Raw genomic sequence first — 20,839 nt, 5'->3', positions numbered from 1 at the left:
GGCCCGCAGCCAGTCTCTCCGTCGCCGAGTGCAGCCTGGGGAGACAGAAAGGCTCACTGGGAGCGGGGGGAGCACAGACCCCCCCACTCTGCTGGGGCAGGCCGGGCCAACGTTCACAGCAAACCGTCCAGCGGGGACCCCCCGAGCCTGGGCTCCACGGGGGACCGGAGCCCCCCCGGCCAGGGCTGGGACCGGCCAGGGCTCTCCCAGTGCTGAGACCCCCCCCACACCTTGCCCCCTGAGCCAGGGCTGGGAACGGCCCAGAGCTCTCCCGGAGTGGAGACCCCCCGAGCCAGGGCTGGGAACAGCCAGGGCTCTCCCGGGTGGGTTTGTTACTCAGGGTTGGTCCAGCCCGTCACACCAAGGCATTTCAGCATGGCCCCGTCAGAGCTATTCTCTGTGATTCGGGGGGTGCGGCTGGTCACAGGGGTGTTTTGCTCCCTGCCTGCAGCTGGGGCTTTTCCAGATGGAAGAAGGCACCAAAGAGCGGCCAGATGGCCAGGACACCTCCGCCCCAGCATGGCCAGCGTTCGCCCACCGCAGCCGGGGGCGTTCACCTGCTGTGGCTGTTCTCACTAACACAGGCCTTGGCTACACACAGGACGCGGCAGCACTGTGAAACGCGAGTGTAGTCGCACCGCTCTCTTGCAGCGCTGCAAGTACTGCACCTCTCCGAGGGGAATAGCTTGCAGTGCTCCCACCCCGGTACTGCGGGAGGCCCCGCTGGCTCCCACCCAGCAGTGGAGAATGTTCTCCTCCCTCGAGGGGCTCCAGACTGGGACTTTCCCTGCCAGCACACCGTGGGCTATGGAAACATTGGCCCTTCTAGAGACACCAGACATAGTTAACCTTTGGAACCCACTGCCACAAGATTGTACTGAGGCCAAGAGCTTCGGTGGGTTCAAAGGATTTGACTAGACGCTCGTGTGAATAATGTCCACAGCTACGTTAGATAGCACAACGATTTAGAAAGGCTAGAAACCCTCCTGCCAACCCCTAAATGCTATGGGGAGGCAGCAGCTTCTCCTAGGGGCAGGCTAGTCCAGAACTGTCACCACACAGTGTTTTGCAGCTTCCTCTGACCGAGGCCCGAGGCAGGCGGATCCCTGCTCTGCCCCACGCTCACACCGGGGTAGGAAGTACCCTGGATGCCCACAGCCAGGCTGGGCAGGATGAGAGTGGAGGCTGCAGCGTGGGGAACTCACACATCTCACTTCAGAGGCTTTTAATTTAATGAATGGAGATATCCCATCTCCTAGAACTAGAAGGGACCTTGAAAGGTCATTGAGTCCAGCCCCCTGCCTTCACTAGCAGGACCAAGGACTGATTTTGCCCCAGATCCCTAAGTGGCCCCCTCAAGGATTGAGCTCACAACCCTGGGTTTAGCAGGCTAATGCTCCAACCACTGAGCTATCCCTCCCCCCTCTAGGGGGTGGGAGCCGGGCAGGAATCTCCCCAGGATTTTCCACCCCTACCTGCTCTGAGCCCCCAGGATCCCCGTGCACCTGAAACCCCCTTACCTGAGTCTCCTGCAGTCCCAAAGACCCAGCGCTCTCACCTGGGTCTGCCTTCCCCACAGCCGCTCCCTGCGCCTAGGGCCACATCCCAGGGTGACTCTTCCCCTCTGGAGTGGGGCGGCAGCAGCCCGGGGAAGGCTTTATATCCTGTCGGCTTAGCCGGACTCGAGCCAGCGGAGGAGCCCGGATTGGAGAATTCCCCGGGAAACACAGCTGCTGCGGTGTGGATTCGCTCTGCCCACTCAGACGGAAACCCCCCACCCCCACCCTCCCCATGGGCCACAGGGGGCCAGGGTCTTCCAGCCCACACTTCGCAGGGGACACGTGGGGGGATGAGCCAAGGCCTGGCCGGCGGGTACGGAGCCCTGTGCCCCGCGGGTCTCTGGGCGGGGGGCACCTGCCGAGCTTGGCTGTGCCCTTACTGGGGACGGCCGGGAGCTGCCTGAAGGGTGTTTCCCCCCAGGGGGGAGGGAACGGTCCGGGGGAGCTCCAGGGGGAACAGAGACGAGGAATGGGATGGCCTGAGCCCCCAAAGTGATTCCCAGCCGGCCAACTGTCTCCAGGGTGGGGGGGCCCCGTGCGTGACAGTCACTGGGCGCGGCCCCAGGGACCAGCCATGCCCTGGGCTTGGCAGAGGAGACAGCTGGACCTAGGCGGTTCTCCGTCACTAACGGCTCCCGTTCTCCCCGCACACGTCGGGCAGCCTCCTTGGGCCTCAGCTGTAACCTGCCATGGCCACAGGTCCTGGGCTATGTGGGCCCCAGAGACTACGAGTCCCAGCATGCAAAGCTGCACCTCGGCAGCTCAGAGTGAGGGGCCGTGGGGGACGGCCAGGATAATAACAGCCCGTTGCAATGAGCATGTGTGGAGCAGGGGACACGTGCACAACCCCCTTCGCAAACAGGGAGCTCCCCAGCCCCCAGGGAAGTACAGGGGTCCCACCTCCCACGTAGGGAAATCAAGGCACAGGAGGGCAGAGACCCCCCACGGTCACACAGTGATCAGCCACCTGCTAATAGGAGACCCTGACGCCCAGCCCCTATTCTACCCACCAGAGCCCACTCCCTTCCTGGCACCACGGAGAGAACCCAGGTGTCCTGCTGCTTCAGCCCCTATTCCAACCACCAGAGCCCACTCCCTTCCTGGCAGAGAACCCAGGAGTCCTGGCACCCAGCCCCCTATTCTAACCACCGGACCGAGCTGCTTCCCAGGGAAGGACCCGCCCAGGGGCGTTGGGGAGGCAGGCAGGCCCCTGAAAGCAAAGCTCTGTGCCACCTCCCCCCTCGTGGGCAGGGTGGAGGAGCGGCAGCTGGGAGTGCTGGTGCAGGCGTGGGGGCTCTCCAGGATGTTGCCTGCCCAGAACAGGGGCTCGCGTGTGTAACTAGGATGTGGCCTGGGGATTTCCCAGCTGCTGGGCTGGAATCTCAGCCCCTGCTGGCTTCCCCTTCAGCCGCCCGTCCCAGACCCGGATCTGCCTTATCCTCACGTCCTGGGCTCTGGCTCATCCCCACAAAGAATGTCCGAGGCCGGAGCAGGGCTTTGCCCCCTCACTCAGTGAAGGGGGGGAGAGGGTCAGACTCCTGGGTCAGGGGGAGGGTAAGGACAGAATCAGAGCACCATGATCCCCCCCACCAGACCTCGCTCACCACGCCCCCCGGGCAAGGTCAGGGTGGAATGGGGCTCACCCCAGAGGGGACGACTCCCCTGAAACTTAGTGCTCTGGTGAGATCCCTCAGTGCCAGCCACCAGCCGCAGACTAGGCCAGAGCTGGGCTCTCACCCACAGCTCTGCTGCCGCCCCTCAATCCTGGGCTCCCCCAGGAGCGCCCCTAGGGGCTGGCTAGCCCAGATTTGCCCCCATCTTCCTCTGCAGCAGCTGATCCCGGCCGTAGCTGGAGATGGGATACTGAGCTGGGCGGATGCCAGGCCAGCTCTAGATTCCTTCGACTCCTTGGAAGTAATTCCCTCCCAGAGCAGTGTCCCTAGTGTCCACCCGGGCCCCGTCCTAAGGGCCTGGCGTATTAGCTGAGACTGGAAGCAATTCGGGACAGGGAAAGGCTGCAAAGCACCAGGCCCTGCTAGGGCCCTGCAGAGAGGCGTGTCTGCTCCTTGCCCTGTGTGACGAAGTGGGGGGTTTTCTTGTTTTCTGTGGAGTTTCAATGGTTTGCATGCGGAGGGAGTGAGACTCAGTTTCCCTGGGTGTTACTGGTTTAACGCGGTGAGGGGAGAGGGAGTGTGTTTTGCAGAGGACCAGAGAGAGGACTTGGGGACCCAGCCGATGGCCGGGAGGATGGATACTCCAGAGACCGGTGACCTGGTGACCCGGAGACCCAGCTGAGGAGACGCAGCCGGGTTCTGGCCAGTGGGCGGACAATGGGCTGCAGAGTGAGGACCCAGTGACCTAACCAGCCGGTTCCAGCCAGAGGACAGAAGAGGGGAGAGGAGACCCAGGTTTATGACCCTGTTTACCTGGAGAGAAGACAATGGACAGAGGCAGGACTTGGGGCCAGGGATCTCAGATGCCCAGGGGGACTCAAGGCTGGAGAGGGGGCGCAGGCAGAGCCCACCTGGATGCAGAGAGACTGGGATGTGCTGGGCTGAGGGAGACCAGGCCTGAGGCCCGGAGAGTTTCCTGTGCTGTGTTCAACTCTCAATAAACCCTCCTGTGTGACGCTGGCTGAGAGTCACTCCGGTCTAGAGAACAGGGTTGCATCAACCCCTTCGGGGGGTGGAGGCCCTGGGGGTCCAGAGCGACTGGACTCCCTGAGGGGGCCCACGGCAGAGACAGACGTGCTAAGGCTCAGAGAGGTGCAGCTCCAGGAGGTGGAGGGGCCTGACTCTGAGAGAGAGTGGACCCCCGAGAAGGGCTGTTGCACTGAAAGGGGCACCCCCCACGGACCGCACGGGGCCAAGAGTGGGCATGACCTGGGAGTCCGTGACACCCTGCAATGCCACTTCCATCCTGAGTCGTCTCCGTACAGCCCTGCGTAGCCATATTAACAGGGAAGCATATGGGCCCCCCCAACCCCGCTCACCTCCCCGTGTGTCCCCCCAGCCTAGCCCCCTTCCTGTCTCTCCCCAGTCTGTCCCTCCCCATCATCCCGGGGCGGCTGGGCATGGCTGCATTCCCTCCACTGCCTAGCGACCCCCCAGGGCCTGATTCTCAGTAAGCCACTCTGTGCCACTCTGGGCACATTCAGTGGGTGGATGTGGCTCGCTGAGACCCCCCCTGGCATCCCCGCCAGCCTCCCTAGGGGTGCAGAACTGCCCTCAGGGCCCTGCACTGGGCCTGCTTCCAGCCCTAGGGCAGCCTCTTCCCAGACACAGGCAAACTGGCTACTGGCCACCCCCCACCAACAAAACCCGACTCCCATCCCGCCTGCCCCTCTGCTGCCAAAACCCGGCTACTGGCCACCCCCTACCAACAAAACCNTCCCGCCTGCCCCTCTGCTGCCAAAACCCGGCTACTGGCCACCCCCTACCAACAAAACCCGACTCCCATCCCGCCTGCCCCTCTGCTGCCAAAACCCGGCTACTGGCCACAAACCCCCCCGCAACAAAACCCGGCTGCCATCTCGCCTGCCCCTCTGCTGCCAAAACCCGGCTACTGGCCACAAACCCCCCCGCAACAAAACCCGACTGCCAGTCATCCCCACCCCAACCAAAAACTGGCTACTGGCCACCCCCATCCCCAGCAAAACCCGGCCACTGGCCACCCAAGCGTGCGCGCACACACACATACACACGACAGTCTGCGCATTTTTATGTTCTTTCCTCACTTTCCTTACGCTGTCCTGGCCCGGCGCGGCAGCCCAAGCTGTGGGGCTGTGACCCGGAGAGCGCGCCAACATGCCCCAAGGGAATCAAGCCGGCCCAGGAATCTGCTAACCAGCCAGGCAGTACAGAACCAGCCCGGGTGCTTAAAAACCGGCCAGGCGGGGGGGCAGGGGATGGGCGGAAGGGGGTGGGTGAGATGCAGAGAAGGAGCACGCTGCACTCTGGCTATTCTCTGCTTCCCACAGCCCAGGGTGGCTGATAACTTTCACTCACCCCTTACAATGCAAAGGCGGGCGAAGGGTTGCTGTGATTTGTTAAAAAAAGAACAGGAGGACTTGTGGCACCTTCGAGACTAACACATTTATTTGAGCCTAAGCTTTCGTGGGCTACATCCGATGAAGTGGGTTTTAGCCCACGAAAGCTAATGCTCAAATAAATGTGTTAGTCTCTAAGGTGCCACAAGTACTCCTGGTTTCAGAGTAGCAGCCGTGTTAGTCTGTATCCGCAAAAAGAAGAACAGGAGTACTTGTGGCACCTTAGAGACTAACTGTATATGGCTTAGAGTTAGTCTCTAAGGTGCCACAAGTACTCCTGTTCTTCTTTTTACAAGTCCTCCTGTTCTTTTTGCGGATACAGACTAACACGGCTGCTACTCTGAAACCTGTGATTTGTTGTGTATGTTGCGGCAGCACCCAGAGGTCCCACTCGCAGATCGGGTCCCGTGGTGCTGGGGGGCTGCACACACCCCTCTGGCCCAGCATTGCCAGCTCTCACCCTGGTATCAGGTGGCGCGCACTCCTGGCTTGTTGGGGTTTTTTTAAGGGTTCTCGTGAATTTCTGATTTCTGCCTCCACCTCCCCAAGTCTGGCCTTTCCCCAAAATGGCAGCAGAAGCCACAGATGGCCCTCAGCACCGCTGGGCACCGCGTCCTGTTGTTCCCAAGCAGATGCCACATCGCTCTCAGGGAAGACGTGGCCATGGGAGGGGCCGGCCGGGGAACCGGGAAGTGTTGGGAACGAGACTGCGGGGGCAGCAGGGAGGGTGATGGGTTCATGGTCTCGCCAACCCGTGTTCTAAAACCATGAGTCAGGCCCCCAAAATCATGAGATGCTCCAGAAATGATGAATGTGGGGGTCCCTGCTGGGCCCTCTGGTGTGAGTCTGCAGGGAGAACTTGGCTCACGCCCCCAAGCGTTTCTCCACAGCCAGGAGGGCTAGAACATTACCTTTGCCCCCCATGAGAGCTGAGATTCTCACAAAACTCACCTCAGTCCAGGGCCCCCACAGTGCGGAAGCTGGCAGCACTGGGTGAGGGCACAGGCCAGGGATGTCTGGGGTGCCCAGGGGAGGTGGGAAGCAGGAAAGGGGGATGGGAGAAGACAGTGTGCGATTTCAGGGGAACGTGGCGTGGCAGAGAGGGCGGATGTGAGGGAAAGGAGGGGAGTATGGGGGATAAGCGAATACCGGGTGTAGGCGGGGATAGGAGCCGGTGCAGGGGGCGCACGGTGGGAGCGGGACTGCTGCCTGTCCTGTCTAGTCAGGGGTGGGGGGAATGGGACAGAGAGGGATGGAATTCCCCCCCTCCGGGAAGAGCAGAGGATACGCAGAATCCACCCCGAGCAGCGCACAGGGGCTCTGTATCTTCGGGGCGCGCGTTCTGTGTTGCTAACTCTTGGGCATCGATGGCAGGTGACGCTCCGCCAGCCCCTGTTGGATCCAATGTCCCAGTGAGGCCAGAAACTCCCCCATTCACGCCTTTCTGATGGCCTGGGGTAGGGAACTGCTCTGTGATTGGCTGCCTTCCCCACTTCCCCGCCTCCTGGGGAAGAGCAGCCAATCAGGACTGCTGCAGAGACACACAGCACTCTCCCCCCCCTTCGCCAGCCAGGAGGAGTTTTGGGGTAGGGGACGGGGAGAGGGAACAGCTGACACTGCTCTCATGCGGAGTGGGGGAAGTAGGGAGCAGAAAGAGCCCAGCAGTGGTGGCAACACCAGTTCTCTCTCTCTCTGTCATGTACACACACACACACACGTGCACACACACAGGGAAGCAGCAGGAGTTCAAAACACACAAGACAGACCACACCACATGCTTTCATCTTTTTTTTACCATCTCCTGATCTGGGGGATCTGACTCCTGATTCTGAACGCGATCCTGGTGCCGTCTGGGTCTCCTCCAAAAGGCAGCACCACCCAGCATGTTGCTTCTTCCCTACCGAGTCCCCAGCACCAATTCTAAGGGCCCCTTGGGGGTCCCCCCCCAGGTACTAACCTGCCCTGCAGCTGGCTGGCTCGGAGTCCCAGCACAAGCTGAGCTGGCTACAGCCAGAGAACAGCTGCGGCCAATGGCACGTCCAGGGACTGGTAAGCTACCGCTAAGGAGTAAGCAGGATCTCTGTCCTCCATCCGGCCATGCCAGAATCACTCCCTCTGCGGCTGGCATTGCCAACACCAGGCTGTGCCCCTGCCCAGCTCTGGGGAACATGGCAGGGACCCTGTCGTTGGGGCGATTTAGCTCACCGTTTAGGGTGTGAAAAAGAAGCCTTCCCCAAGCCCATGGCGGATCGGACAGTTCCGGGAACTGTCTGAAGTGCCGGGGAAAAGGGGGTTTAACCAAAAACCATGCGTTTGCCACCAGACCCCAGCAGCACTGGGTTAGTGCACGAGAGCCCAGGGGGGGAGACACCGTGGTTCCCCAAGAGGCTCCCCCAGAACGGCAGAGCAGCGTAGCCAGGTCCTGGACGGAAGCCAGAGCCGGGCCTGCCTTACGGCCATTTAGCAACATCCTCCCAGCTGCTCTGTGGGGCGGGGCCATGGCCGCCCCTCACCACCCTGAGGTAGGAACTAAGGCGGCTTCTTGCCAAGCGCTGAGTCACTGACCAGACTAGAGCTGGAAATCGGGAGGCACATGGCACGGCCCGGACGCGGGGAGGAGAGACGTGCAGCATGACAGAGGAGCTATGAAGACGGAGACTCTTTGCTGCAGTGTCTGAAGGAAGGAGACCACAGAGAAAATGCCTCAGACAGTCAGGAGTCCCCTCGCAAAAGGGCACCTGATCCTGGCACCACCGAGCAGCCTGCCACCGGCTCAGGGACGGAGATGACAAACGGACACAGGGTCAGACCCAGGTGTGACTCTGCCCTGGCGTGGGTGGGCAGCGCTGCTCCGGCTAGTTAGGCCAATGACTGAATCGGGGCGTATTCCACGTTGCACAAGAGTGGCAGAGCCCCCAGTCCTGCGCTCACCGCCCTTGCCCCGGGGTGTGGGGGGGGTCTCCCCTGCGGGGCTCCTGGCTAGGCCCCCAGCGGGCTAGGCGCTGTACACCGGACACACTGGGGGAAGCGACAGCTGTTTGTCCTATGGGGCAGAGGTTTGAACTCCACCTTGCATGGGGCCTGGCAACAGCCCTGCGTTTCGGTGCCGCTCAGAGCCCCTTCCCGAGAGCCGGAGCAGAGCTCGGGGCTGCAGAGCGGGGCTGCCCCCCCACCCCGAAGCTGGCCCAGTAAAGGACATGACCTCCGCCCCCGTGTCTCTCTCCTCTCCTGGGACCCCCAACTCCCCGGGCACGTGGGGCCAGGCAGGGAGAAAGGGAGCACGGCCGGCTCTCCGCAGAGGGGCAGCGGAGTCTGCCCCCAGGTGTGCAGCGCCGGGCTCGGCCCCAGCCAGCTGGCGCGGTCTCCTGGCGCGCTGGCTGCTGGGAGATGTAGTCCCCGCCCTGCCGCGGGCCCCGCGGGCCCCCGCAGGAACACTACAGCTCCCAGGGTGCCCGGCGCAGCCAGCCCAGCCGCTCCCCCAGCCGGGCGCCTGCGAGCCCGGCTCGTGGCTGGCGCGGCTCCGGCAGGAGGGAGCCGGGGGCCCTGCAGCCCCCCGGCCTGGGGGGTGACCTCGTCCCCCTGCCCAGGCGCGGTCCCGGGCCACGCGTGGCCGTGGGGGCTGCCGCGCAGGTAGGACACGCGTGGGGCCGAATTGCGCGGGGGGCCGCTGGAGCAGGGGGCGCCCGATGCCGCGGTGGTGGGCGCGGAGAGCTCAGTGCCGCTTCCTGCCCCTCTTCGATGCAGCAGCGGGGGGAGTCGGACTCCTGGGTCCCCTGCTGCGCCCCGTGCTCTGCCCGCGGGGGGGCTTAACAATGGGGCTGGGGGGGAGTGTGGGGGAAAGGGAGAGACGGGATGGGAGGGGGAGACCATCCAGGCAGGGGCGGGAGATTAGAGAGGAGGGGAGGGGCAGTGGGGGGGAGAAGTTCTAGGGAGACAGGACGTGGGGGGGAGGGGAGAATCTAGGCAGAGTGGGGGGAGGGGGCGAGACGATGCAGGAAGAGGAGGGCGGGATGAAGCAAGAATGGAGGGGAGGGAAGGGGAAGCCTCCACAGAAGGGGAAGGGAAGCTGTACAGGAAGGGGAGGGGGAAGAAGGGTTGTGCAGAGTGGGGGGAGGGGAGGCGAGGCGGTGCAGCAGGAGAGGGGGGAAGAGGGTCTGTGCAGAGGAGGAGGGGAGAGTCTGGGGGGGAGGGTCTGTGCAGAGGGGGGGGGGGGGAGGGGAGAGAGCCAGCCCGGAGAGAGGGAAGGGCTGGGCAGCTGGGGGAGGGCAGGGGAGAGACTGCATGGGCAGGGGGAAGAGGGACAGCACCCGCGGGAGACACCCCAGTTGCTGGGACGATCTCAGGAGGGCTGAGCCCAGGGGTGCGATTCCTTGCTGGAGGGAGACGCCAGCGGGAGCCCAGGCACAGACTGAAGAGCCACTCTGGAGTGGGGCGTGAAGCCCCGTGAGCTAAGGGGACACCACAGCCAGCCAACACGGCTAGGAAGGGGTTAACTGAGGCCTGCGGGAGAGAGAAACCTGTGGCTGTGGAAGCTGGCACCTGCTTGCTAAGGTGCTGCGCCCATGACGGGCCTCGGAGAGAACGCCGCAGCGCGCCATCTCACTAGCCTTGTCTTCTCTACAGAGCCCCCTCACGCCGACAGGACACGTCCATCTCTACGCAGCCCACCAAGCTGTCCTCCCTCCGCAGCCCCGTGCTAGCACGCTAAGGAGACACGGCCAGCCCCAGACCACGTGTGCTCACAGCCCGAGCTGCCCGCCTGGGCTCTTGACAGCCCCGCTGGGCCGTTCTTCCTCGCCCACCATCGCTGCCAATGGAGCACGAGCCAGAGTAGGATGCAGCCCCCTCTCTCGGCCCTGCGGAGCCCACCCAACTCAGGAGTAAAAAGGAGTCGCTAAGGGTACGTGTGCATCGCGGTGAAAGGCCTGCGGCACGGCTGGCCCAGGCGCGGGCTGTGTAGACATCCGGGCTCGGGCTGGAGCCTGGGCTCTGACATCCCGCAGTGTGAGAGGGTCCCAGTGCCTGGGCTCCAGCCTGAACCAGAACAGCTGCACTGCGGTGTGATAACCCTGCAGCCTGAACCTCGGTGCCACGGGTTTATTGCAGTGTAGACGTACCCGAAGGGGCACGAGGCACACAGGGAGCAGAGCATGGATCACTTGGGCCAGCTGAATCACTGAGTCCCAGCAGGCGGGTTTTGTCTGCTCTCCCCGTGATGCCGCCGCACACAATCCCTTGTTTAATGCCAGCGAGAGTTTTCATTTCCCAGAAGATGGGGACGGGGCTGCAAGCAGATCCCGCATCCTAATGATAAAGGCGTCCCTAGCAGCCTGGAGCCAAGCCTGAAGACGAACATCTAAGGCACAATGGGCGTCCTAATCCTAACATCCGCCCTGTGAGCGGATTTGGGCTCAGCAGCTCAGCCCTACTTTAAAAATGATTCTTGCCCTCATAGCAACAAATGAAACGCTGAAAGCTTGAGTCAAGTGTAAGCCGTGCAGAGATGTCCGCCTGAGTTAAGGGACATTAGCTTGGACGGGTGTGGATTGCCCCATTCATCTCAATGGGATGTTAACTCTGAACCCTACAGATGGCAAGTAATAACCCAACAGTGCTAACTACTTGGGCAGAAGCGTCCAGCCGATGTGTTGACTCCACACTGTCAATCAATCTTCCACCCATTCCCAGCTGCCAGTTGCCCCTCACGCAGCGACCGAGACCTTCAGCTTCCCCCCGGAAGATGTCTGCAAAGCCGTTCTGTAATTTCGTTCCAGGATTCGATAGCACGTTGAAAACTGAGTGTGTGGGGACAGCATGAAGCAAAGTGGATTTAACATCCAAATACAGAGCGTGAAGCTGCGCTGCGTTACTCAGCTTCTTCCCTGAGTCCCCAGAAAGCTCCGGTTCCAAATGTATTTGAAGCTGCTGCAGACTTTCCACCAGAGGCTGCAGAATGTAGGCCCAGCTTCTCCCAGAGCGCACCGAGCCCTGACTGTGATGCTGCCCAGAGCTGAAGTGGATTAGCCCACGGGGACGTTTCCAAAGCCCTGGGATGCGCTGGGGTGTGTTCTCCGGGGTCTCCCCACTGATCATGCTCCTCACTCAGCCGCGCGTTCTGATGGGCGGGCGTCTCTTGTTGTTGCAGGTCCCAGCGAGGCGTGAGGACAGGACCGCCCCTCCCTTCTGGAGCAGTGGCAGAGCGGCACCGGGAGCAGAATGAGGGAGAACTATGATGCCATGATTGCTCTGGGTAAAAGCAGCCCCCGCCTGCGGTGTGTGCCCTGCATTGCGCAGGGAGTGCTCCGGGGAGGGGCACCTCCCCCTAAATTCCCTGGGGGGCTGGTGAATGGCGCACCGGCAGTGTCGGGGGCTCTCGACTGGCTGCAAACAGGCAGGCCCTCTGGTGCGTGGAGCTGTTGCTCCCAGAAGCCATTGCGACCCCAGCCCAGTGGCACTGTGCAGGAGCGTTCTCTCCGCAGGGAGTAAGGCCCTATCCGGACTCCTCTCCTAAACGTACCCTCTGTCAGCTTTGGGGCGACTGGGTTTGCTGTGCCCGAGAGCCGGCGGGTGGCCCGGCCTGCCCTGCACGTGGCCAGCAGCCTCTGTTGTGTCTCATGCAGGGTCCCCCGTCGCCAAACCCGAGATTGTCCCACGGGTCGAGCAAGCCGAAGAGCCTCGTGCCAAGGCTCCTGGGGAGGCAGAGCAGAGGGAGGCCCCTGGTAGCGCCAGCCCAGGTCAGTGAGGGGCATGGGGAGGGCTCTTTCCCAAGCGAGATGCTCCAGGTCCTGGAAGCAGAGTAAGGATGTGGACTGACCAGTGCTTGAGCCATGTCAGCGGCAGGAGGATCCGGGCACGGTTGTTGCTCTCCCAGCCTGGAGGTCCTGGTGAACCCCAGCTGCAGCGACTTGTCATCGCTGGTGCTCGGCCCGAGGTTTGCGTCCTTTCCTGTGGGAAGCAGGAGCCCTTCTCGCGCCTGGCAGGCGTCTGCGGGGGGCTGCGCTGGAGACTGGAGCTGGGGGCTCGTGGCGCTGGTGCTGGCTGTCTGGCCCTGGCTGCAGGCAGTTTAGGCTATTGCTGTGGCCCAACAAAACACTTACTGGCTCGGGTCGCGGTGGCTTACGGGGCTGCCTCTCTCCGAGTGCTGCTGCCGGCTACGGGTAGCCCCGTGCTGTGTGCAGGAGGGAGCCTCTGCTGGCATTCGCAGGGGGGGCGGTGGGACTCCTCTCTCCTCTTGGGCCACCAGAGCCAGGATTTGCTGCCCTGCAGGCGCCCTGATACCACGGGTGAGGGGCGACTTTATAAAACCTGAGGGAGCTGGAGGGAGGTGCAGCCAGCCACTCCTGGGCTGCTTGTGACACTTCCTGAAGCGTGGGGGAATCTGGGCTTGATTCTCTCTCCCTCTGACAGGATCCGTAGTGCCCAAGCCCGAGATCGTCCCGCAAGGTGAGCGAGAGCAGCAGCAGCAGCATGGTGGCGGGGAGCAGATGGGGCTGGAAGGACGAAAAGGCCCTGAGAGCAGCTTCTCAGGTGAGACCACCCCGCCCCCCGTATCTGCCAAGCAAACTCCCTGGCACCATCCGCTGCCAATGTGCCCCAGCCCTGCGGTGAGAGGCGCTCAGCCTCTTGGGGGGGGAGGGATAGCTCAGTGGTTTGAGCATTGGCCTGCTAAACCCAGGGTTATGAGTTCAAGCTTGAGGGGGCCACTTAGGGACCTGGGTCAAAAATTGGTCCTGCTAGTGAAGGCAGGGGGCTGGACTCGATGACCTTCGGGGTCCCTTCCAGTTCTAGGAGATAGGTCTCCACAGCCCAGTCAGCCCTTGGCGAGCGAGGGGACCACTCAGGGCCCGCTCACATCCCTGGCCTCGGTTCCCAGGACTCGCTGGGCCGCGGGAGCAGCTCCGGTAACTCAGCAGGGGGAGGTACTGGAATTGCTGGGCGTGGTTCTGTCCCTGAAGAAGCCAGGGACATGGCTGGGGGTCGGTGGGTTACCCGACGTGCTGGGCTGTCTGATTCTCCATCTCTCTCTCCCCTCCGCCCCGGGCAGATGACTGGCTCATCCGGACGGTGAAGGTGGAGGAGGACTATGAGGAGTGGCCTGCGAGTCTCAGTGCGGAGGCGCTGCTGTCGGGCAGCAGCTTGCTGCACCCCGACGGGGGCCATGGCTACCTGGGCGCGTGCAAGCTGGAGAGGCCGAGCCTGGAGGACTACGGCAGCTACGGCGACCTCCCGGGCTTGGCCCTGCAGCAGTGGCAGCTCCTGACCGAGAAGCCGTACGGCTGCACCGAGTGCGAGCGGCGCTTCAAGGACAAGCTGACACTGCGGCTCCACCAGCGGGTGCACACCGGGGAGAGCCCCTACGCCTGCGGGGAGTGCGGCCGCAGCTTCAGCCAGAAGCCCAACCTGGTGGCCCACCAGCGCACCCACTCCGGGGAGCGGCCCTTCCCCTGCGCCCAGTGCGGCAAGGGCTTCAGCAAGAAGGCCCACCTGACGCGGCACCAGCGCATCCACACGGGCGAGCGCCCCTACCAGTGTGCCCAGTGCGGCCGCTGCTTCAGCCAGAAGATCCACTTGGGATCGCACCAGAAGACGCACACCGGGGAGCGGCCCTTCCCCTGCGCCGAGTGCGGCCGGAGCTTCCGCAAGAAGACGCACCTGATCCGGCACCAGCGCATCCACACCGGGGAGCGTCCCTACCAGTGCGCCCAGTGCGCCCGCAGCTTCACCCACAAGCAGCATCTGGTGCGGCACCAGCGCGTGCACACGGAGCCGGAGCCAGAGCCGGGGGCACTGGCCCAGCTGGAGACAAGTGCCCCCTGCAGGCTGCCAGAAGTGGCAGTGCCACCCCCAGGGTCCTCGCCGGAGCAGAAACCCTTCACCTGCCCCGAGTGCGGCAAAAGCTTCAGCTGGAAGAAGAACCTGACGTCGCACCAGCGGCTGCACCTGGAGGGGCGGCCCTTCTCCTGCGCCGAGTGCGGACGCGGCTTCAGTGACAAGCGCCACCTGACTGCCCACCTGCGCAGCCACATGGGCCTCAAGCCCTACGCCTGCGCCTACTGCGAGAAGAGCTTCAGCCACAAGCCCAACCTGACCACACACCAGCGCACGCACACCGGGGAGCGCCCCTTCGCCTGCCCTGACTGCGGCCGCAGCTTCACCCACAACCAGCACCTGGTGCGGCACCGCCGCGTCCACACCGGCGAGCGCCCCTTCGCCTGCCCCCAGTGCGACCGCAGCTTCAGCTCCCGGCCCAACCTCATCGCCCACACCAAGGCCCACTCAGGCAAGCGGCCCTACATCTGCGAGCAGTGCGGCCGCGGCTTCAGCCGCAAGTCCCACCTGGTGAGGCACCAGGCCGTGCACACCGGCACCCGCCCCCACGGCTGCAGCCTGTGCGGCAAGCGCTTCAGCTCCAAGACCAACCTGGTCCGGCACCAGGCCGTGCACACGGGGCACCGGCCCTACATCTGCACCCAGTGTGGCAAGAGCTTCAGCAGGAAGACGCATCTCCTGAGGCATGAGCGTACCCACGCTGCCCCCCTGCAGAGGGACAGGGACAGCACCTGGGCTGTGCATGACCCCCTGAGCCAGCAGGCAGCCTGCCTCTAGCGGTGGGGGACTAGTGACTCGCACGGCTCACCACTCCGAGGGACCAGTTACTCTGCTGTGAGCTGGACAAAGTGCGGGCAGGTGCTGTGCTCTCAGTGCCAACCTGTAATCCCCCTCCCCGCTGTGCTATCCCAGCCATGGGCTCCCCCACATACACTGCTCTGCAACTCCCCTCCACACCAACCCCCCCGTATTCCAGTCCTTCCATGTCACCCTGGTTCTGCTCATGCATTTCAGACTCAACCTGCAGCCCCCTGCTAATCCAAGGGCTCCCTCCCCCACCAGCTCTGCTGGTGCCCCTCATTCCTGACAGCCAGCCATCGCAGTCCTTCTCTAGATCCTCACTTCAGCCCGGCCCTGCCATGCCCACTTGGGGCTCCCCACCCACACGGCTCTGTCACTCGCCCTCAATCCCAGCTCTCCGGCGTATGGATGGGATGGGAGAGAGAGAGAGAGAGCTGGGAAGCCACAGGAGAGAAGCTGCCTGAGTGTCCTGCAGCGAGACCCGCTTCTGATCCAGACGTGCCTTGAGAGCCCAGCGCGCGGTTCAGACAGCCCAGCCCGCATGGGCATGGGCAGGGACACCACTGGGCGCAGCTGCCCTCAGCCTGTCCATCATCCACCTGCTGCGAGACAAGTCCTTCACGCCGCCTGGGGAGCTGACCAGGCAGGAGACGGGGTTAGGACTCCTCGTTGAATCATTCCTAAGCTGGAAAGGGGGATAATACCGTTCCCCTGAGCCAAATGGTGCCATAAACAGTGTTCTCGAACGGTGCTGGAGATGGGTTGGAAGCTGGCTTCTCACTTCCCCAGTCGCTGGCCAGGGCACCCAGCGCTGGTCCAGCAAGAACTGTGGGCAAGCGAGAAGGGGGGGTTCTGTTCTCTACCTGAGAGGGGGCACAGCAGGGGACCCCCAAGCGAAGGGGCATTTGAATGTTAACGTCCCTCTGTAATTAAAGACGAAACTCAAGCCCTTTGCCTGGCTAGTGCTGTGAGCCGGGCGTTTCTTTCTTCACACCCATCTCGGGGGGTTTCTGGGGAGCCCTCCAGGGTGGGAAGAGAGGCTGGGCATTGAGAACAATCAGTGAGACCTGCTTGGGTAAACGGCGAGACGGTCACAGAGTGAGGAAGCTGGGGCCGAGAGGGGCCTGCTTACAAGTTCCCACTGTACCCTCCAATAGCTTTGGAACAAAAAAAAGAGTTTGTCCCGTTTGGTGAAATCACACCAATTACAGCCATGCTGGGAGGCCTGCCAGTTTCTCCCCGCAAAGCACAATTGCCAAGGAGTTAATTTTGTCCCCACCTGCTCTTGTCCCCATTCTACTTCCATTCATTCTGCACCACTCTGTCCCCGCATCAGCTGATTCTGCGCCTCTCCTGCCCCCTCAACTCCGCAGAAGTCGTCAACTCCGGCTCTGCTCCTCCTGCACCCCTGGAGGACCTCCCCTCCATCTAGGAGGGGCAGCTCAGCAGGGCCCTGTTCCTCCCTCCCTCCCCAGCTTGAAATGACTGAGTGCAGAGGGAGGGCGGCGCAGAGCCTCCCTGAGCTGTGCAGGCTGCTCCCTCTTCCCGAACCCTGACCCAGGATCTCCTAGGCAGGGCAGAGATAGGCCTGCTGTGGGCAGCAGGTTGCCCCCGCCCCCCTGGCTCCCTGAATCTGTGGTACTGCCATCCCTGTCCTGACTGCCAGACAATTCAGAGACCGAGCGGCGCTGGGCAGCAGTAGCAGGCGTGGAAATGGCACATGAGCTCACTGAGGCAGGGACTGTCCAGTGGGGCTCTGAACCCTGTCTGGGGCACGCAGCAGAAATCGCTCCTCATGCTCATGGATTTGGTTTGTCACCCCTAGCTCCTGGCTGAGGGAGGCTTGGTGCCAGGCCTGGTAGGCAGCAGGGGAGCTTGTCTGTGTTGCCAGGGTGCACTCACTGCTGGTGACGCCTCCTCCTGGCCATCCTGGGGATTAGCTGTGCCAGGCACTGCACCCTCCACTGGCCATGTCTTCACCCTGTTTCACCCTGCGGCCCCTCTCACTCCAGGAACTGCAGCCACCTATTCTGGACTCGGCTCTCTGGCCAGGTCACTACGTGGTTCCCCTTCTGGGGGTTACCCAAAGTCCTTCCACACAACCAGTCCCAGGCCGTCCTCTCGGGCACTGTCCTGACGGTGCCACTTCCCTAGCAACCGGTAGGGAAACCAGGGTCACTCACTACTCCAGCTTCCAGGCCAGGGACCCTATACCTAGTAACTGGTCTGCTGTCCCTCAGCCCTTGTTGCTCCTTCCTACAGCTTCTGGTCCCCCTCTTCTCTGGGTGAACCACCTCTCACCTCAGAGGGAGTAACTGTAGGTGCCTCTCCTGGGAGTGAATGCAGCCTGCAGCCACCTTCTGCTGCCAGCTTCCTGGCTTTATAAACGCAGCCAGCTCCTCCCTCAGCTGGGCTTCATCAGTAAGTTAGGCCTTAGCACCCCCGGCTCTCCTCCAGGTGTGGTCTACAGGTTAATTGGCCTAATTTACCCCTTCAGCCCTTGTGTGGGGTGGACACAGGGCCAGTGCCCTCCATCCACAGGCTGAGGGGGAAGGCGGCTGAGCTCCATAGGCAGGAGAGGGGCGGTGCAGGCCGCACAATCCGAGTCCTGGAGATAGGGGAGGGGAACTATCTGGCTGCATTTCTGACAGGGGAGGGGGCCTTGCCCAGCCTGGGCTGTGAGGGGGGAGCTGCTCTGCCCACAGAGCTGGCCAAGCCCCCCAGCGAGACACTTGAGGGGGAAGCTGAGGACACAGACCCTGCAGCTTGCTCAGCCTGGTCACTCCCTGAAGCCTGCAGGGGCAGCAGCCACTGCAAACGCCTCAGCAGGGAGTGCAGAGCTGATGACATTCGGGTGGAGAGTGCTAGTGGCATGAGGTGAGCAAAGGCAGCCCTGGGGGCACAGCTGGGAACCAGACAGCGAAGCCAAACAGCAAAAATTAAGGTGCTTGTACACTAATGTGAGGAGCGTAGGTAACAAAATGGAGGAACTAGAGCTACTGGTGCAGGAAATGAAACCAGATACTATAGGGATAACAGAAACATGGTGGAATAGTAGTCATGACTGGAGTACAGATATTGAAGGGTATGGTGGTGGAGTAGCATTGTATATCAATGATGAGGTAGACTGTAAAGAAATAAGGGACGGAATGGATAAGACAGAGTCTGTCTGGGCAAAAATCACATTGGGGAAGAAAGCTACTAGTGCCTCCCCTGAGATACGCTTGGGGTGTGCTACAGACCGCCGGGATCCGATCTGGACATGGATGGAGACCTCTTTAATCTTTTTAATGAAGTTAACACTAATGGGAACTGTGTGATCATGGGAGACTTTAACGTCCCAGCTATAGACTGAAGGACAAGAACTAGTAATAATAACAGGGCTCAGATTTTCCTGGATGCGATAGCTGATGGATTCCTTCACCAAGTAGTTGCTGAACCAACAAGAGGGGATGCCATTTTAGATTTGGTTTTGGTGAGTAGTGAGGACCTCATAGAAGAAATGGTTCGAGCAATCATAGATCATAGAATCATAGAATATCAGAGTTGGAAGGGACCTCAAGAGGTCATCTAGTCCAACCCCCTGCTCAAAGCAGGACCAATTCCCAACTAAACCATCCCAGCCAGGGCTTTGTCAAGCCGGGCCTTAAAAACCTCCAAGGAAGGAGACTCCACCACCTGAATCATGAGCTAATTCAGTTCAAACTAGATGGAAGGATAAACAAAAATAGATCTGGGACTAGGGTTTTTGATTTCAAAAGGGCTAACTTTAAAGAATTAAGGAAATTAAGTAGGGAAGTGGATTGGACTGAAGAATTTGTGGATCTAAAGGCGGAGGAGGCCTGGAATTACTTCAAGTCAAAGTTGCAGAAACTATCCGAAGTCTGCATCCCAAGAAAGGGGAAAAAAAATCATAGGCAGGAGTTGTAGACCAAGCATCTCAGAAAGGTGATTAAGAAAAAGCAGAAAGCCTAAAAGGAGTGGACGATGGGAGGGATTAGCAAGGAAAGCTACCTTATTGAGGTCAGAACATGCAGGGATAAAGTGAGAAAGGCCAAAAGCCATGTAGAGTTGGACCTTGCAAAGGGAATTAAGATCAATAGTAAAAGGTTCTATAGCCATCTAAATAAGAAGAAAACAAAGAAGTGGGACCGCTAAACACTGAGGATGGAGTGGAGGTTAAGGATAATCTAGGCATGGCCCAGTATCTAAACAAATATTTTGCCTCAGTCTTTAATGAGGCTAATGAGGAACTTAGGGATAATGGTAGGATGACAAATGGGAATGAGGATATGGAGGTAGCTATTACCACATCCGAGGTAGAAGCCAAACTCAAACAGCTTAATGGAACTAAATTGGGAGGCCCAGATAATCTTTCATCCAAGAATATTAAAGGAACTGGCACATGAAATTGCAAGCCCATTAGCAAGAATTTTTAATGAATCTGTAAACTCGGGTTGTACCGTATGACTGGAGAATTGCTAACATAGTTCCTATTTTTAAGAAAGGAAAAAAAGTGATCTGGGTAACTACAGACCTGTTAGTTTGACATCTGTAGTATGCAAGGTCTTGGAAAAAATTTTGAAGGAGAAAGTAATTAAAGGACATTGAGGTCAATGGTAATTGGGACAAAATACAACATGGTTTTACAAAAGGTAGATTGTGCCAAACCAACCTGATCTCCTTCTTTGAGAAGGTAACATTTTTTAGACGAAGGAAATGCAGTGGATCTAATTTACCTCAATTTCAGTAAGGCATTTGATATAGTTCCACATGGGGAATGATTAGCTAAATTGGAAAAGATGGGGATCAATATGAAAATTGAAAGGTGGATAAGGAACTGGTTAAAGGGAGACTACAATGGGTCATACTGAAAGGTGACCTGTCAGGCTGGAAGGAGGTTACTAGTGGAGTTCCTCAGGGATCGGTTTTGGGACCAATCTTATTTGATCTTTTTATTACTGACCTTGGCACAAAAAGTGGGAATGTGCTAATAAAGTTTGCAGATGACACAAAGCTGGGAGGTATTGCCAATACAGAGAAGGACCGGGATATCATACAGGAAGATCTGGATCACCTTGTAAACTGGAGTAATAGTAATAGGATGAAATTTAATAGTGAAAAGTGCAAAGTCATGCATTTAGAGATTAATAACAAGAACTATTGTTATAAGCTGGGGACACATCAGTTGGAAGTAACAGAGGAGGAGAAGGACCTTGGAATATTGGTTGATCACAGGATGATTATGAGTCACCAATGTGATATGGCCTTGAAAAAAGCTAATGCGGTCTTGGAATGCATCAGGCGAGGTATTTCCAGTAGAGATAAGGAGGTGTTAGTACCGTTATACAAGGCACTGGTGAGACCTCATCTGGAATAGTGTGTGCAGTTCTGGTTTCCCATGTTTAAGAAGGATGAATTCAAACTGGAACAGGTACAGAGAAGGACACCTAGGATGATCCGAGGAATGGAAAACCTGTCGTATGAAAGGAGACTCAAAGAGCTTGGCTTGTGTTGCGGAGTGTGGGGGAGTCAGGGCCCTGCACCCCTCTTCCCGAGATTCACTGCGACTCTCAACCAGCCAGTAAAGCAGAAGGTTTAT

General features: G+C 60.1%; 1 protein-coding gene across 6 annotated transcripts; it reads left to right on the top strand.

Moving 5' to 3' along the window:
• The first annotated feature begins 9,090 nt into the window (after nucleotides 1-9,090).
• On the top strand, nucleotides 9,091-16,183 carry ZNF467 (zinc finger protein 467). 6 transcript variants are annotated; one of them, XM_034766858.1, is made up of 6 exons: nucleotides 9,091-9,237; nucleotides 10,231-10,507; nucleotides 11,753-11,857; nucleotides 12,228-12,341; nucleotides 13,015-13,134; nucleotides 13,652-16,183. In XM_034766858.1, the coding sequence occupies exons 3-6, from the start codon at nucleotides 11,824-11,826 to the stop codon at nucleotides 15,211-15,213; spliced, it is 1,830 nt and encodes a 609-aa protein (XP_034622749.1). In that variant the 5' UTR covers nucleotides 9,091-9,237; nucleotides 10,231-10,507; nucleotides 11,753-11,823; the 3' UTR covers nucleotides 15,214-16,183. The 6 variants fall into 6 exon arrangements, with proteins under 6 accessions (XP_034622749.1, XP_034622752.1, XP_034622753.1 ...); XM_034766861.1 differs by lacking the exon at nucleotides 10,231-10,507; XM_034766862.1 differs by lacking the exon at nucleotides 12,228-12,341.
• The last annotated feature ends 4,656 nt before the right edge of the window (nucleotides 16,184-20,839 follow it).

Source organism: Trachemys scripta, chromosome 3, assembly GCF_013100865.1.
Source record: "Trachemys scripta elegans isolate TJP31775 chromosome 3, CAS_Tse_1.0, whole genome shotgun sequence".
Lineage (NCBI taxonomy): Eukaryota > Metazoa > Chordata > Testudines > Emydidae > Trachemys > Trachemys scripta.
This window is presented reverse-complemented; position numbering and strand designations above follow the sequence as displayed.

Bases quoted from the DNA above. Each gene is read 5' to 3' on its own strand.
- ZNF467 (XM_034766861.1), top strand. From the start codon at position 11,824: ATGAGGGAGAACTATGATGCCATGATTGCTCTGG. The intron at 11,858-12,227 runs GTAAAAGCAGCC...TGTCTCATGCAG, and splicing joins TGATGCCATGATTGCTCTGG to GGTCCCCCGTCGCCAAACCC. The intron at 12,342-13,014 runs GTCAGTGAGGGG...TCCCTCTGACAG, and splicing joins CCCTGGTAGCGCCAGCCCAG to GATCCGTAGTGCCCAAGCCC.